At 41.2% G+C, this 13,519-nt stretch overlaps 2 protein-coding genes across 7 annotated transcripts in view; one reads left to right on the top strand and one right to left on the bottom strand.

The window, feature by feature from the left end:
• LOC128684676 (uncharacterized) overlaps positions 1 to 13,519 on the bottom strand; it is a 170,949-nt gene that overhangs the window by 6,025 nt on the left and 151,405 nt on the right. For 5 of the 6 annotated variants that reach the window (XM_070100862.1, XM_070100834.1, XM_070100847.1 and 2 more), the window contains 4 exons: positions 7,819 to 7,896; positions 6,243 to 6,384; positions 2,380 to 2,439; positions 477 to 691 (listed from right to left, as the gene is read on the bottom strand). In XM_070100862.1, the coding sequence (XP_069956963.1) occupies positions 477 to 691; positions 2,380 to 2,439; positions 6,243 to 6,384; positions 7,819 to 7,896 (495 nt within the window). The remainder of the gene's footprint in view (positions 1 to 476; positions 692 to 2,379; positions 2,440 to 6,242; positions 6,385 to 7,818; positions 7,897 to 13,519) is intronic. The other variant, XM_070100857.1, reaches the window with a different exon arrangement.
• Positions 1 to 13,519, top strand: part of LOC128684821 (serine/threonine-protein phosphatase 6 regulatory ankyrin repeat subunit B) — a 78,930-nt gene that overhangs the window by 46,253 nt on the left and 19,158 nt on the right. The window lies entirely within an intron of this gene.

The raw sequence follows: 13,519 nt of genomic DNA, 5'->3' as shown, positions 1-13,519 counted from the left end.
ATTGTTCGTCACAGTTCTGTGGGTTAATTGTTACAACCACTTTATTGTGGGTTAATGGTGAATTGCTCCAGCCATGGTATTGTGATTTTCTCCATTTCAAGGCAAGCTAAGTACTGTCAAGACGAATAAACCAGATGAGGAAGTTAAACATGAGGGCGAGTATCACATCTACATGGTTGACAGATGAGTTCAATGTCCCTTTGAAAAAGACGAGGCTTCAGAACAATGAAAAAGTCAGTGACCATGATGGTTAAAGACTCTCGATCCAAAGAAATGGAGCTACCTTCCCTTTAGATGGAATGTGATTGGCTCTTATTTCCCAGGCGTTGTATGACCACTGTGTATCAGTAATATTTAGAGGTGCGCCTTCCTTGTCTTGAAGGCTCGATCCTCCGTCCTCCCAAACGCAAGCAGACAGTATTTCAACCCGTACGGGTCTGGTTTATCGTTTTTTCTTTAATGTAAAGTGGCGGTACCTTAGTATGGGGCCAGAGTGAAGTGACTGGGATAGCGTCGAGGGTCCACGAAATGAGAGGATCACTGTAGAGGAGAGAGTACTCGTGTAGCTCCGTTAGTGCCTTCCCTGATACCTCACACACCAGCTGTAGCGTTCCTCCTGTAGGTAGCCGCACCCACCGCTGTCCCAGCACCCGTACCCGCAGCGCTGAGTCGTCTTCCGGGGCGCCCACTGCTGGTGAGATGACAGTGATGATGGTGATGATCGTGATAGTGGTACAAGTTGTTGTGGTGCTAGGGTGGTCCAGTTTGTTGTAGTGGGAGGGGTGGCGCAAGTTGTAGTGGGAGGTGTGGTGCAAGTTGTTGTGGGAGAGGTAGTGCAGGTTGTTGTGGTGGGAGAGGTAGTGCAGGTTGTTGTGGTGGGAGGGGTAGTACAAGTTTTTGTTGGGAGGGGTAGTGCAAGTTGTTGTGGTGGGAGGGGTGGTGCGAGTTGTTGTAGTGTAGCAGGAGGGGTGATGCAAGTTGTGGTGGGAAGGGTGGTACAAGTGTTGTGGTGGGAAGGGTGGTGCAAGTTGTGATGGTGGTAGGGGTGATACTATAACAGTAATACCCCCTTCCTCTCTCTCTTTACACAGGGTTTGACAAGGTTAGGTTAAGGATCTCTAGCTTTATTGACAAGCTATTTACAAGTTAAAGATTCCTAACGTTATTGACAAGCTAAGAGCTGTTACCTACATCAGCTCATTTGAAAGTATTTTTTATTGTTATGAAACATACAAGTAGGGAACAGGATGAAGTTGGAGCCTTCTGTGGGCCATCATTTTCATTTGATCAACTATCTCGTTGACATCATAATGCTGTTCGAATGTGTTCCATACTCGAGTTATCCTTGAGATAAATGATCTCAGATGAAGTGATGTTCTGGAGAAGGGTACAGCCAGAGTGAAGTTGCTGCTTTCTGCTCGTCTTGTGGTATAGAAGCTTGCTTCACGCTGTCGTCGAAGTGGATCCAAGTGTGGTACTTTGACAATATTGGCCTTGTACATAACAGTAAGGCCACCCACATCCCTCCTGTGTTGAAAGCTCTGCTGAAATGACAGATCTATCCAGGATGGGTCCAGGCGAGAGATGAGACGTTTTGTTCTGTTCTCTACTCTGTCAAGCAGTCGCAGATGAGAGGAGGTAGACATTCCATAACAATGGTCCCAGCACGTTTCCTTATGGAACACTTGCCCCAATAGGATGTCTTGCTGATTCCGTTCCATTGAGAACTACCCTTAGAAATCTACCATGAAGGTAATCACTGAGGAGACATAGCGTAGAGCCTGCAATTCCCAGTCCTTGAAGTTTTACTAAGAGGCCCTGGTGCCACACCCGGTCGAAAGCACCAACAATGTTCAGGGCTACCACACAGCTGACTTTAGATTCATCCAGTGACTGGTGCCACTTAGTGGAGAGGTTTAACAACAGATCAGCAGCAGAGTAACTTTTCCCGAAGTCATATTGACGGTCACAAAGTAGTGAGTGGTAGCCAAAAAACTCTCATTTGTCTTGGGATTATCGTCTCGAGGATCTTGTCAGCGATTGACTGGAGTGACACTAGTCTGTAGTTACTGATTTCTGCTCTGCTCTTCTTATTGTGAACAGGGACTACATTTGCCTCTTTCCACAGAGAAGGCTATTTACACTGTACTAGGCAGTGCTGAAAGATGCGAGTTTGAGGTGCTGCTAGCTGGTCTGCACATCATCTCAGCAATCTTGGACTCAACTTGTCTGGGCCCACAGCCTTTTCTCCTCCCCCCCCCCCTCTCTCTCTCCCTCTGTTCCCCTCTCTCCCTCCCTCTCTTCTCGTCTCTCTTCCCGTCTCTCTCCCTCCCTCTCCCTCTCTTCCCCTCTCTATCCCTCTCTCTGCCACCTACTTACCTTCAGACTGAGAGATAACGCCAGTATCTGACACAGGAAGATCCAGGATAGACACTTGCCCTGCAAGAAGGACAATTATTAATTTAAGCGTTAAACCCAAAAGGGTTATTTGTCATAAAAAATAGTTATCTAAACATTAACAGCAATGATGATAATTATCTGAATAATAGTAGTAATAATGATAAGAGAAAATGAGAGGCGGTAAGCATTTTATTAAAAAAAAAAATCTCTAGACACGAGCCTTGGTAATATGACAACCCCCTTCCAGGATATGTCTCTTGATGCTGGTGAAGGGCTCTTGATCCAGGAAATGGGATCTAACCTTAACCTGCCTCAATCTGATTACCTCACTTTCCTCAGTATTCATTTATGTACACCTCATGACCTCGTTCGATAAAATTTCACTACGAGAGACAGGTTCTTCCTGTTCTACATTAATATTGACGGATTGTGTAGCTTTTAATTTTCCATAAAACCAGCAGGCTCGCTTCTCCGCACCCTCAAGCGTACTCTTGCGATGTGTACCTCGCCTGTGTGCTTGTACAGTCTGTGTTCCGCTTGTTTGTGAAACAGATCTCTGTTCTTGGGTTTTAGAGCCTCTCGCCTAAATCTGAGATTAGCCAAAGTACAATGTCACAGCTGCTCTTGCTAGTGGTATGCTGCTTTTGGGAGATCGTGAAGATAAGTTGCAGAGAGTGATTGCAGAATTTGGGAGGCTATGTAAAAAAAGTTGAACGTGAGCATAAAAAAAAGGGAGCAATGTTATCAAAGAAAGAAAAAGTTAAAGAAATGAAATCTTGAGCACCAGACTGGAGGGAATGATTGAAGATTATATATTCTGGAGATGTGTCGGCAGATGGGTGTATGAAAGTGTAGGCTGAACTTAAAATGGATAAGGGGGGAAAATAAGTGGATGAAGTGTTGTGTTTGTATAAGGAAGTTCATCCGTGTAGGCAAAATGCGGAAATGTACCATAGTGGTGCCAAGACATTTTATTTGAATGGGTGTGAGCTATGGTATTTGTATGTTACCGCGAGGAAGCTGTAAGTCATTTATAAATGGCAGAACATTGCATACACTTCTTTCACATAATGGTAATCACATGAACGTAGAAAACAGAAGACGGTGTGGTGGCATAAAAAGTATAATTCAGAAAATGGAAGCGAGATTGTAGAGATGGTCATTTAGAAAGGATGGAGGGTATGTAATTGTAAGGCTTATGGAGGGAGGTGTGAGGGACGACTCCAAAAGGGATTGGGGGGTTTGGTTGAAGGAGGTTTTGAATAAGCAGGCATGTGTGAGCATGGGAAATTGAAGCAGATGAAAGATGCTTTGATAACTGACATGCTGTTAGAGTGTGACCAAGGTAACATTTATGTATAATAGTTTTAAAAACAGGTTAAATAAATACATGGGTGGGTGTGAGTTGAACCTGACTAGCTTGTGCTACTAGGTCACATGCCGTGCTCCTTCCTTAAGTGAATATGACCTGACCTGGCTAGGTAGGAGAACTGGACCTGCCTCGCATGGGCCAGTACGCCTGCTGCAATATTTTATCTGTCTTATGTTCTTATGAAGGGATTCAGAAAAACTGGCTAGTCGGACTTGACTCCGGAGGTGGGAAGTGTAGTACCCACATACTGAAGGTCTGATGCAGATATTCGAGGTCGGAGGATAGTTTGAACTGTGATATCCACTTCTAGCAAGACAACTACAGTATTTCAATGAATGATAGTGAATTTGTTTTTTGAGTCACCCTACCACAGAGAGAAACAGTTGATGTGATAACAAAGAAAAATTACGATTACTCCAGAATACGATTAGTTTTAGAAGAAAAAATAAGGGATGAAAAGATATGAGTCTCTGAACTACAGATCCTCATCAACATTAACCTTCACAAAAAACGTTGAGACATGTTCAGTAATTTACCGTTTCTTTATAAACAGAACATAAAGAGTTGGCATGAGTGAGGTATTATTGCAAGCGTGAGCTTGGTTGTGCTGTGGGAGTGATCTACCTAAAGTGGGTGTTAGGGGGGGGGAATATCACATGACTAGGAGTGTAAACCTCGAACATGGTGTAATATTTTTAAATATAATCCTCTTTAAGCTGGTTACTCTCGCCTTCTTTGGATCAAATCTGCTTCCCCATCCCCGGGCACTGTATAAGCCCTACGGGTTTACCGCTTTCCTCCGATAATTATGATTTGCAATAGTCAGATACCCAGACGCACTTCCCTCCTTAGCTTAGAAGAAAAAATTAGTAAAACAAACCAAAAAAAAAAAAAATATCTTTTGACGGGGGATAGAATCAATGAAGTTGGACCCAAGTGTCTCTAGATACCACAGAATAAATTTGAACCTTTTGACATGCTTGTTTTGTTGACCCTACGATGTTCACTTAATTCCTTCAAGCAAATTTCCCAGTTATTGCCTAGCCTTTACCCTTGTTAACTTGGGTTCTAGAGTAAAATATGGGCTGTAGCTGTATAAGTGGGGGGTAGTAAAGACTGGGCTCTGTGAAGAGCGAGAGTCAAATGAGAAGGGGCCCCAGAGCATTTACCGGGCCCCTTCTCACGTGGCATTTGAATGAAAGTCTGCAAATTCGAGGTTCTTGAGGTAAAATTCATTAATATTGTAAGTTTGCTGCGCTATGTGTCAGCAGCAACAAGCTATGGTAAGATACTACTGTAGAATGTTAGAGATAAATATTGCGATTCATTACGTTTTTACGTGTTTATATAAGCTTGCTCTGAATTGCTGAAGGATTTCTTTGAATAGTCTCCAAATGTGCGTGCACTGATGAGTGGGTGTTTCATATTGACAAACTTCATTATAAGCACCAACACTGGGGAAAAACTGTGTGGATATTAACGCTTGGTGGAGAGGAAGGGTAGCAGTGCAGTTAGTTAAGACAAGATAAAACTAACAGTTAGCTCTGGTGGGTTTTTATATTCGCAGACTTTGTGCAAGTTAAACCATACCCCCGCCCGGGATTGAACCCGCGGTCATAGAGTCTCAAAACTCCAGCCCGTCGCGTTAGCCACTAGACCAGCTAGCCACAATAAGATTCATCCAACTAGGTATAGTGGCTAACGCGACGGGCTGGAGTTTTGAGATTCTATGACCGCGGGTTCAATCCCGGCCGGGGGTATGGTTTGTTTGCAATCGTGTCATTACGATTTCTTGAGTCGCTTTGTGCAAGTTGTCAGCTGCTGCCTGGCAGGCGTGACTTCTGTGAGGGTCTTTAGTGGGACAACTCTATTTTCCATCTTTCATTTAAATAATCTTTGTTCGTGACTAGAATCTTTGCCTGTCAGCGCAGAACGTAACTTTCTGGTAGTAATGCAAATTATTACTGAAAATAAAACGAGCATTAGCTTTCGTATTGATAATTTATTGACGGAAGCTTTATTTTACAAAGATAGGAATACAGTGGCAGGAGTCGCATATGTTTGGCCTAATGCATTTCATATTGTTTTCTGACTGATAGTAACAATTTAAAGTAACGTTTGAAGATACAAGAAGGGAAGAGGGGTCTACTTACATTTCCTGCCCTCTCTATTCACCTAGCAACAAATAAGTGTGAACCAAAGAATACCAACAGAAATGACCCACTGCCTGGGTTATCCTGGCGTAATAACTCACCAGAAAGTCTTCTTCCTGGCATTAGTGGAAACTGAGTTGGAGCTCTGGTAAAAGATAGTGTCAAGAAGGACCAACCTTGAGAGATGGAACATGGCATAATTGCTCTAGGGACGACCTTAAAATGAAACCGTGTACTTTTAACAAGACTATTGACGAGAAATCTTGACATACCCGCTAGAAGAAAAAAACTAAGTTAGACCATGAAATTTTCCGTACCTCTGTCAGGGAGGACCTTGAGGTGAAACTTTGTGGAGATCTTGGGATGAGTGTTGACCTGACAGTCGTACGTGCCCTCGTCCGTGTCCACCACCCCATGTATCTCCAACAGCCAGTCTTCAGTCTCCTCAGGGTGCACCACCTGGAGAGGAAGGAATCATTAACATCTGGAGGGTTCCTCTAATTTACTACCGTGTGGGTAAGTTACCAATAGCTTTGTGCCTGAATTATATGACTAATTAAATAGAGCAAACCAGGAAGTGGGTCTTATTATTCTAAGACGCAATCAACAGTAACCATACCAGAGTCAACTACGGCCACCAGTTAACCAAAATAGGCAAATTGACAATTATCGGTAAAATCTGAAGTCGCCGACATGAATTGCAAAACAAAAAATAGGGTTTCAAGACTTTTTTTTTGCAATATTTATCTTTATAGGATAAGTGTTCATTTTGAAGCCAAACCCACAGTGTAAAGCCCTCGAGGATCTGACTCACAATCGCAGATTAACACTGAAAGATGTCAGACTTCTCGTTTAGTGTAATCAAATTATTTAGCATAATTTAAAGTATTCAGCAGTATGAATATAAGCATAATACACGCACATCATGCTGCAGAACTTGCCTAAGTTTGTGCATATCTCAAAGGCTCTCTCTGGCCACTTAGACACAATCTCTGAGGCCCTTTGGAATAATCAAGAGGCTCTCGGGAATAATCTCCAGGCTTCTCTGAACACTTGACATTATCTAATAGAGGCTATTTGCCGTTACCCATTTTCACGTACATTATTCTCCGTCTTCATAATACAGATAAATTCTTCCATCCCTACATTACAGAGGGAGAGAGTGCCAAGGTAGGTGTTGAGAATTTAAGCTGTGAGAACGATGGAAGACACAAATAATAGGCGACTAAATGTTATGGAAGGAAATCCGGTATTAAAGCAGTAAAGAACACTAGTAGTTATAGGATGGCATGGGGAAGCTGATGAAAAGTAGCGTTGGCGTTCAGTATCATAGTTTATGGCGTATGTGAGAGGTTTCTGTAGGAGAAACTTTCAGGGACCTAAACACGAATCGGGGAACATGCATGCCGTAGGGACGACATGAATAAAGCATGTAGTCTACTGGGCAACACCCACAATCACCTTATGATTTTTCCTAGAGGCGATCAAGAAGACTGTCGTAGTAGACTATGCATAGAATCAGTAATAATAGCCAGGACAAACACTGCTGAGAAAAAATCTGAATCTTTCATAGTCTCAGAAGTCTTAGCGAGATTTATCCTTCCTGAACCTGACACCGCGACCACCTGAACTCATCTAACCAGCCGGCCGTTACATGAAACCTCAGTCACCTGCTGCTTCACCTCAACTGGTCTCTCCTCTTCACCAGCCACTACACTATGTTGTGTTATTCTCTGAGGTTCCTGCTGAACCACACCATGTCTTAAGAAAATGCTATAACTCGGATAGTGTCTTATTTACATACATATTATCGGTAAATTGTAGAACTGTTACCATATACATATATTTATTTATATAAGTATGCACATATAGTGTTACACATACACTACTTACAGTGAACCTGGAGTCTGTGGTGACTGTCAGCTGATCCACTGCTAATACTGTCAAATCACGTGACCGAATCCACGACACCTGTAAGGAGAGAGAGAGAAGCAGTAATAATGACCACACCTGTTCATGACGCACCAAGTCTGATTATTATTATTATAATCATGGGGATTACACAGCTCATGTGGGGGGGGGGGAGATGGAAGGCATTCAGGCTCAATTCAGGGAACTGGAGCACAGATCCAATTCCCTAGATCAAGAGCCCCTCACCAGCATCAAGGAACCTCCCTTGAGGGGCACCAAGTCTGAGAGTAAGTTACACGTTCCTGGGTCTGAGGTCTAGTCACTGCCAGTCCACTACAATTTCCTCGTGTTTCTTACTCTTAAACTCATGACTCACGAAATCGTTGTAACACGATTGTAAACACTAGCCTGTAAGGTTTAGGACTCTCCTGCCATGGGTTCGAACTCCACCCGGTCTGTGATTTTCTTATATTCATGACAGTGTAAATTTTGATTATCCATTGACATGTCGGATTTTTGCCACCGAAGCAGCCAGTCGCTAAACTATGTATAGAAACAAGTCTAGTTCCTAGACTCTAAGAAGACCAACAAGAACACATCTGGTTATATATTACATTATTTTATTTTAAGTAAATTTAGATGCCTGCTCAAATTATGGGGCTTCTTATCTTTGGCTAGTAAGATACCTTGACATATACTGGTTGTTTTACTATCTCTGTATTCCTCAATAAGTGGGCAGTCAAGGTTTTCATGATAGTTTGAATGTTTTATGTTTCAAACGTTACTTGACACTGAGGGCTGGCATGGAGTACTGTTAAACTTGATGTGGGACGGCAGTGTGGGGGCGTTGCATTGGTAACGTGCCTGGCTAGTGCTAACGTAGCCAGGAGTTCTAAGCCAGGCAGTGTGTTGCGGGGGAAGAAGACGAGGGCACCATACCTAGGCATAGCGCCTCGCTTGACTTACTCTCACTTGGCTAGAAACTATTCTGAATTTGCTTGTGAAGGATAAAAATGTAAATTATAAACGTATACCAAGATCTACTACTGTTTATCGTTTTAATTCCTAGTGGCTAGGTCTTGTGTGTATACACATGCTCTTGTACTACTAAACACATAATGGACGTAGGATTGGCTGTCAAGCCTCAATGAATATGTGAGAAAGACGTGTAAGCGAGTATGGGGACATTTTTTTGAGAATACATTTCGCCTATCAGGGGATTCTCCCGCTACGAAAGCAAAATCTTGTTCTAATCCTCCCCGTTTTTTGCCTCAAGCTCCTTTTCCCCCTACTCTCCCAGTTTCTCCCCACTCTTCCTTTCTCCTAAATACCTTGTGATACACGTGTTTGTGTGGCTCAACTTGTGTACTCACCACCCAAACATTGTTGAAATTTATTGGTATTTCTGGCCAGAGAGAGAGGGGGGAGGGAGACAGACAGACACACAGGCAGAGACAGACCAACAATATCCCTCACGTGAAATACCTTAAGTGAGTACGGTCATTCCCTGACTTTGTGAGGAAGAGTTAAAATTTTCACTTGGAGATTCTCTGAGCTCTACTATATATCTGTTTATAGTTCGTCGAGGGATTTGTTCCCTCAGTGCGATCATGTGCTGGCGAGCGAGCGAGTGCATAAGTTTGTTTTTTGCTTATTTGCGTTCACATATATCGATTCATAGCTCCTGGCCCTGTCTCCTGACTCTTGTTGACCGAATTTACTGGCTCCCAGCAAGCTTCACTGAAATGTATCTTTCCTCAACGGCAAGTGCCTCAAGGATAAACAGCACCAGAAAAATTAAACCAAACATGATCTGGTATAACTAAGTTGATGATGTTTTCACAACATGAGGCTTGAAATATGATTTCAGTAACAAGAAAAACTGAGCCGATTATCCCCTGTAAAGCTTCCAGGAGAGTTTCTTGATGCCAGTGAAGGGATCTTGAACTAAGAAATTAAGACACGTTCTTCCCTTCCTTTTATCCAACCTGATTACCTCAGAGTATTCAGGAACTGAATGACCCCTATGGGTTTATCTTTTGGTTATTAATATATCCCCCATTCATTAAATTGAAAACAGAATGGAAGCAGAAACAGCCTACCCTTGTTGGATGTATTAATCAAGAAACCTCAAACACACTTGAAGGTGTTAGGAAAACCAACCCACCTGCCCGAAATGCTCTGTATAACCATGGGCTTTTTGCATGCATAACCAAATGTCACCCATCTCTGTACATTGTATCATGTCACCCATCTCTGTATCATGTCAAATATCTCTGTACAAACATTGTATCATGTCAAACATCTCTGTACAAACATTGTATCATGTCACCCATCTGTCAACAAACACTATTATGCTGAAATAAATCTTTCACTTAACTATATACACTTTCGAAACCATTCGTTGAGAATCAAGAAAGGACTATCTTATCTTTCGAGCATTCAGAATTTTTAATACCCACATTCTGCGTCAAGAAGGTGGGTTATTCAGATTGGTGTACCAGCTGGCTTTAATAGCGCTAACAAAAACTGATTCAAAGTTGAAACGGGACAAAAAAGACACGTCAGCAACTAATAAATCTCTCTCAAAGAGGTGACCTATAGCATACATTTTATATATATATATATATATATATATATATATAATATATATATATATATATATATATATATATATATATATATATATATTGCCGGGCCGGATAGGGAGAAATGGCGATCTTGGCTTAAATAGCAACGCTCATCTTGCCATATAGGACAAGTGAAAATTTGTGTATGCAATAATTTCGCCAAAATCATTCTGAACTATACGAAAAAAATATATTTGATTGTGTTTGTTTAGTACTAAATTACTGTAAACGTATTTAAAATATATTTAGTTGGGTTAGGCTAAAATAAATTGCTCTTGTTATAATAAGGTTAGGTAAGTTTTCTAAGATTCTTTTGGTGCAAAATTATTTTTTTTTACATTAACATTAATGAAAAAAAATATATCTTTAAACGTATAAGAGGAAATTTCAGAAAGAACTTAATTTTAAATGAGTTCTTGCTAATTGACCAGTTTTACATATTCGGCACGACATTTTATAATATATATATATATATATATATATATATATATATATATATATATATATATATATATATATATATGCATGCAATAAGATCACAGTAAACAGGTGATTTTAAAATATGCAAAACAACCACTGTGAAAGAGTAGTGAAATTCCAAGCGCTTTTGTGACTACTCACATTGTCAATGTGAGTAGTCACGAAAGCGCTTGGAATTTCACTACTCTTTCACAGTGGTTGTTTTGCATAATATATATATATATATATATATATATATATATATATATATATATATATATATATATATATATATATATATATATATTTATTTATTTATTTATTTATTTATTGGAGATTGTACAGAAACCACACGAAATGTATCAGCAAAAACAAACAAGTGCTTACCAAGCAGCATGTAACAATTGTGAGTTAGTCTACGTGCACGAGATTCGTCGTTATCTTGCAACTAAAATTGTGCATAAATGATTGTTCGCACGTCAAAGCACGGACGAATAGACAGACAGACACAAAGACAGACAGACAGACAGAGATACACACACACACACACACACACACACACACACACACACACACACACACACACACCTGACTAATGAACTTGGTATAGCAATAATGACGTCAATGTCTGGAAGGCGTCCAAGACCCCTCTGCTGTTGCCCTTCCCTTCCTCCCCTAGATCCCCCTCCCTCCCTCCCTTAGATCCCCCTCCCTCCCTCCCCTAGATCCTTCTCTCTCTCTCTCTCTCTCTCTCTCTCTCTCTCTCTCTCTCTCTCTCTCTCTCCTGTCCATCTCTTCCTTGGTTTGCCTAAATTGGTGTTGCTTAGCAACAGTGAAGTGTTTTTGGTTTCGTTATATATGCAATAGGTTTCTCGGAATTAACATAATACTGTCGGTTTTCAAAACCATTCATCACTGTGCATACATATATTAATACGTAATTATATTTGTTTTTGTCTCCCTCTAAGACAGCTTTACAAATTTCATTTTACCTGTGTATGGGGAGGAATAGAGCTGCCCAAGTAACTCCAGCTCTGTTGGAACGACATTGTCGTTGCTTCTAAACCCATATATTAGTGGAATACTTGTCGATATCCTCATCGCCTTACTGAGGTGTCCCAGTTCAGGCTGATAGTTTTATTAGTGTGAAACCATCCTGTGTGGTGGAATATGACGAGGTAAACATGGCTAGTGCCTGGGGGAATAGAAGGCGGTCAGGTTTGATCCAAGGAAAGGGAGGTTAACTCCACTTCCTTGAATCAAGGACCCTTTACCATCATCAAGGTCTCCTTTGAGAGATAACGGAAGTATATATTCAAGTGATGAATATTTCCAACATTACGTCAAGGGTGTTATCTTTAACTGGATAAAGTTTTAGAAGGGTCTCTAGTTACCTTTAACTTAAAGTTCATTATTTAAAGGTAACTTGAGAACTTTATTAACTTTATTCTTACCTTAATTAAGTTTGATAAGCTGTATAGCCCTTGTGGCTTAGCGCTTCTTTTTGATTATAGTAATAATAAGTTTGCTAACTGGTCTGTTACCTTTAATAAACTTTGAAAGGGGATTCAAAGTTACCCTTAATAAACCTTGATAAAGGGGTCTCAAAGTTACCCTTAATTAGGTTTTCACACATAAAATTCTTTCATTTTAAAGGTTTGCGACTGGGTAAGATAGGCGTGGCGGCAGGAAACATGGCGTTACGAGAGCAGGACCCTCCACCAGGCTGCTATATTGGCTGGAGGTGTTATCACCCGCCGGGGAAATGCACTTTAGAGCGTGAGAATGTCTGATATTTACAACGACGAGGATAAAATTCAGGGAGAAAATAAACCAGATGGTATTTCATGGTGCGTAAATTCTGCAGAGGTGTGCCAAGCGAGATGGAGACAGAGGTGTTGCTTTCTGGGAGGTAAAAGGTGTGTGGTATTGTGCGTCTCCCTGGGTTTTATGTATCGGCAATTTATGTATCTGATACTTATGGGTCAGCCACTACTTATGCGTCAGTCACTTATTGTGTCATCACCAGTTTGTAAGTGGCTGTTTAAGAATGCCAGTGGGAGGGAGCTCTAGCTCTTGGTCTCACTTGCATGATAGACGTCTGAGAGGTAGATTAGTCTCGTTGGTATAACTGACCTACACTACTCAGAGGTGCCGTCATGCTGGTGAGCTCTTGATCCAAGGAAATGAACTTATCTTTCATTAGACTGATCTGCTTACCCATTTCTCCAAGGACTGTATAACTCCCTACGTGTTCCGCGCTCCCTTTCCCGTTAATGTATTAATAACCAGCCTGCACACTTTTTTTGTGTGTGCTCTCCTATTTGTGGTTGCAGGGGTCAAGTCTCGGCTCCTGACCCTGCCTCTCAACTTGTAACTTACCAAGTTGAGAGGAAATTATCAGATCAGATCCTTTGTGGACAGATTACATTAACCATTAAATAGGTCTGGATCTTCCAGTAGTAGGCTTCGATTTTCCTTAGTAAGATCGGTTATTTCATTCAGGAAAAAATCAATCTTTCATTAATAGGGTCATATTTTTCATTAATAAGTTTGCTAAGTTTGCTGGGGCTGATTTATTTACGCTTCCAAGG

The sequence above is a fragment of the Cherax quadricarinatus genome, chromosome 5 (genome assembly GCF_038502225.1).
Source record: "Cherax quadricarinatus isolate ZL_2023a chromosome 5, ASM3850222v1, whole genome shotgun sequence".
Lineage (NCBI taxonomy): Eukaryota > Metazoa > Arthropoda > Malacostraca > Decapoda > Parastacidae > Cherax > Cherax quadricarinatus.
This window is presented reverse-complemented; position numbering and strand designations above follow the sequence as displayed.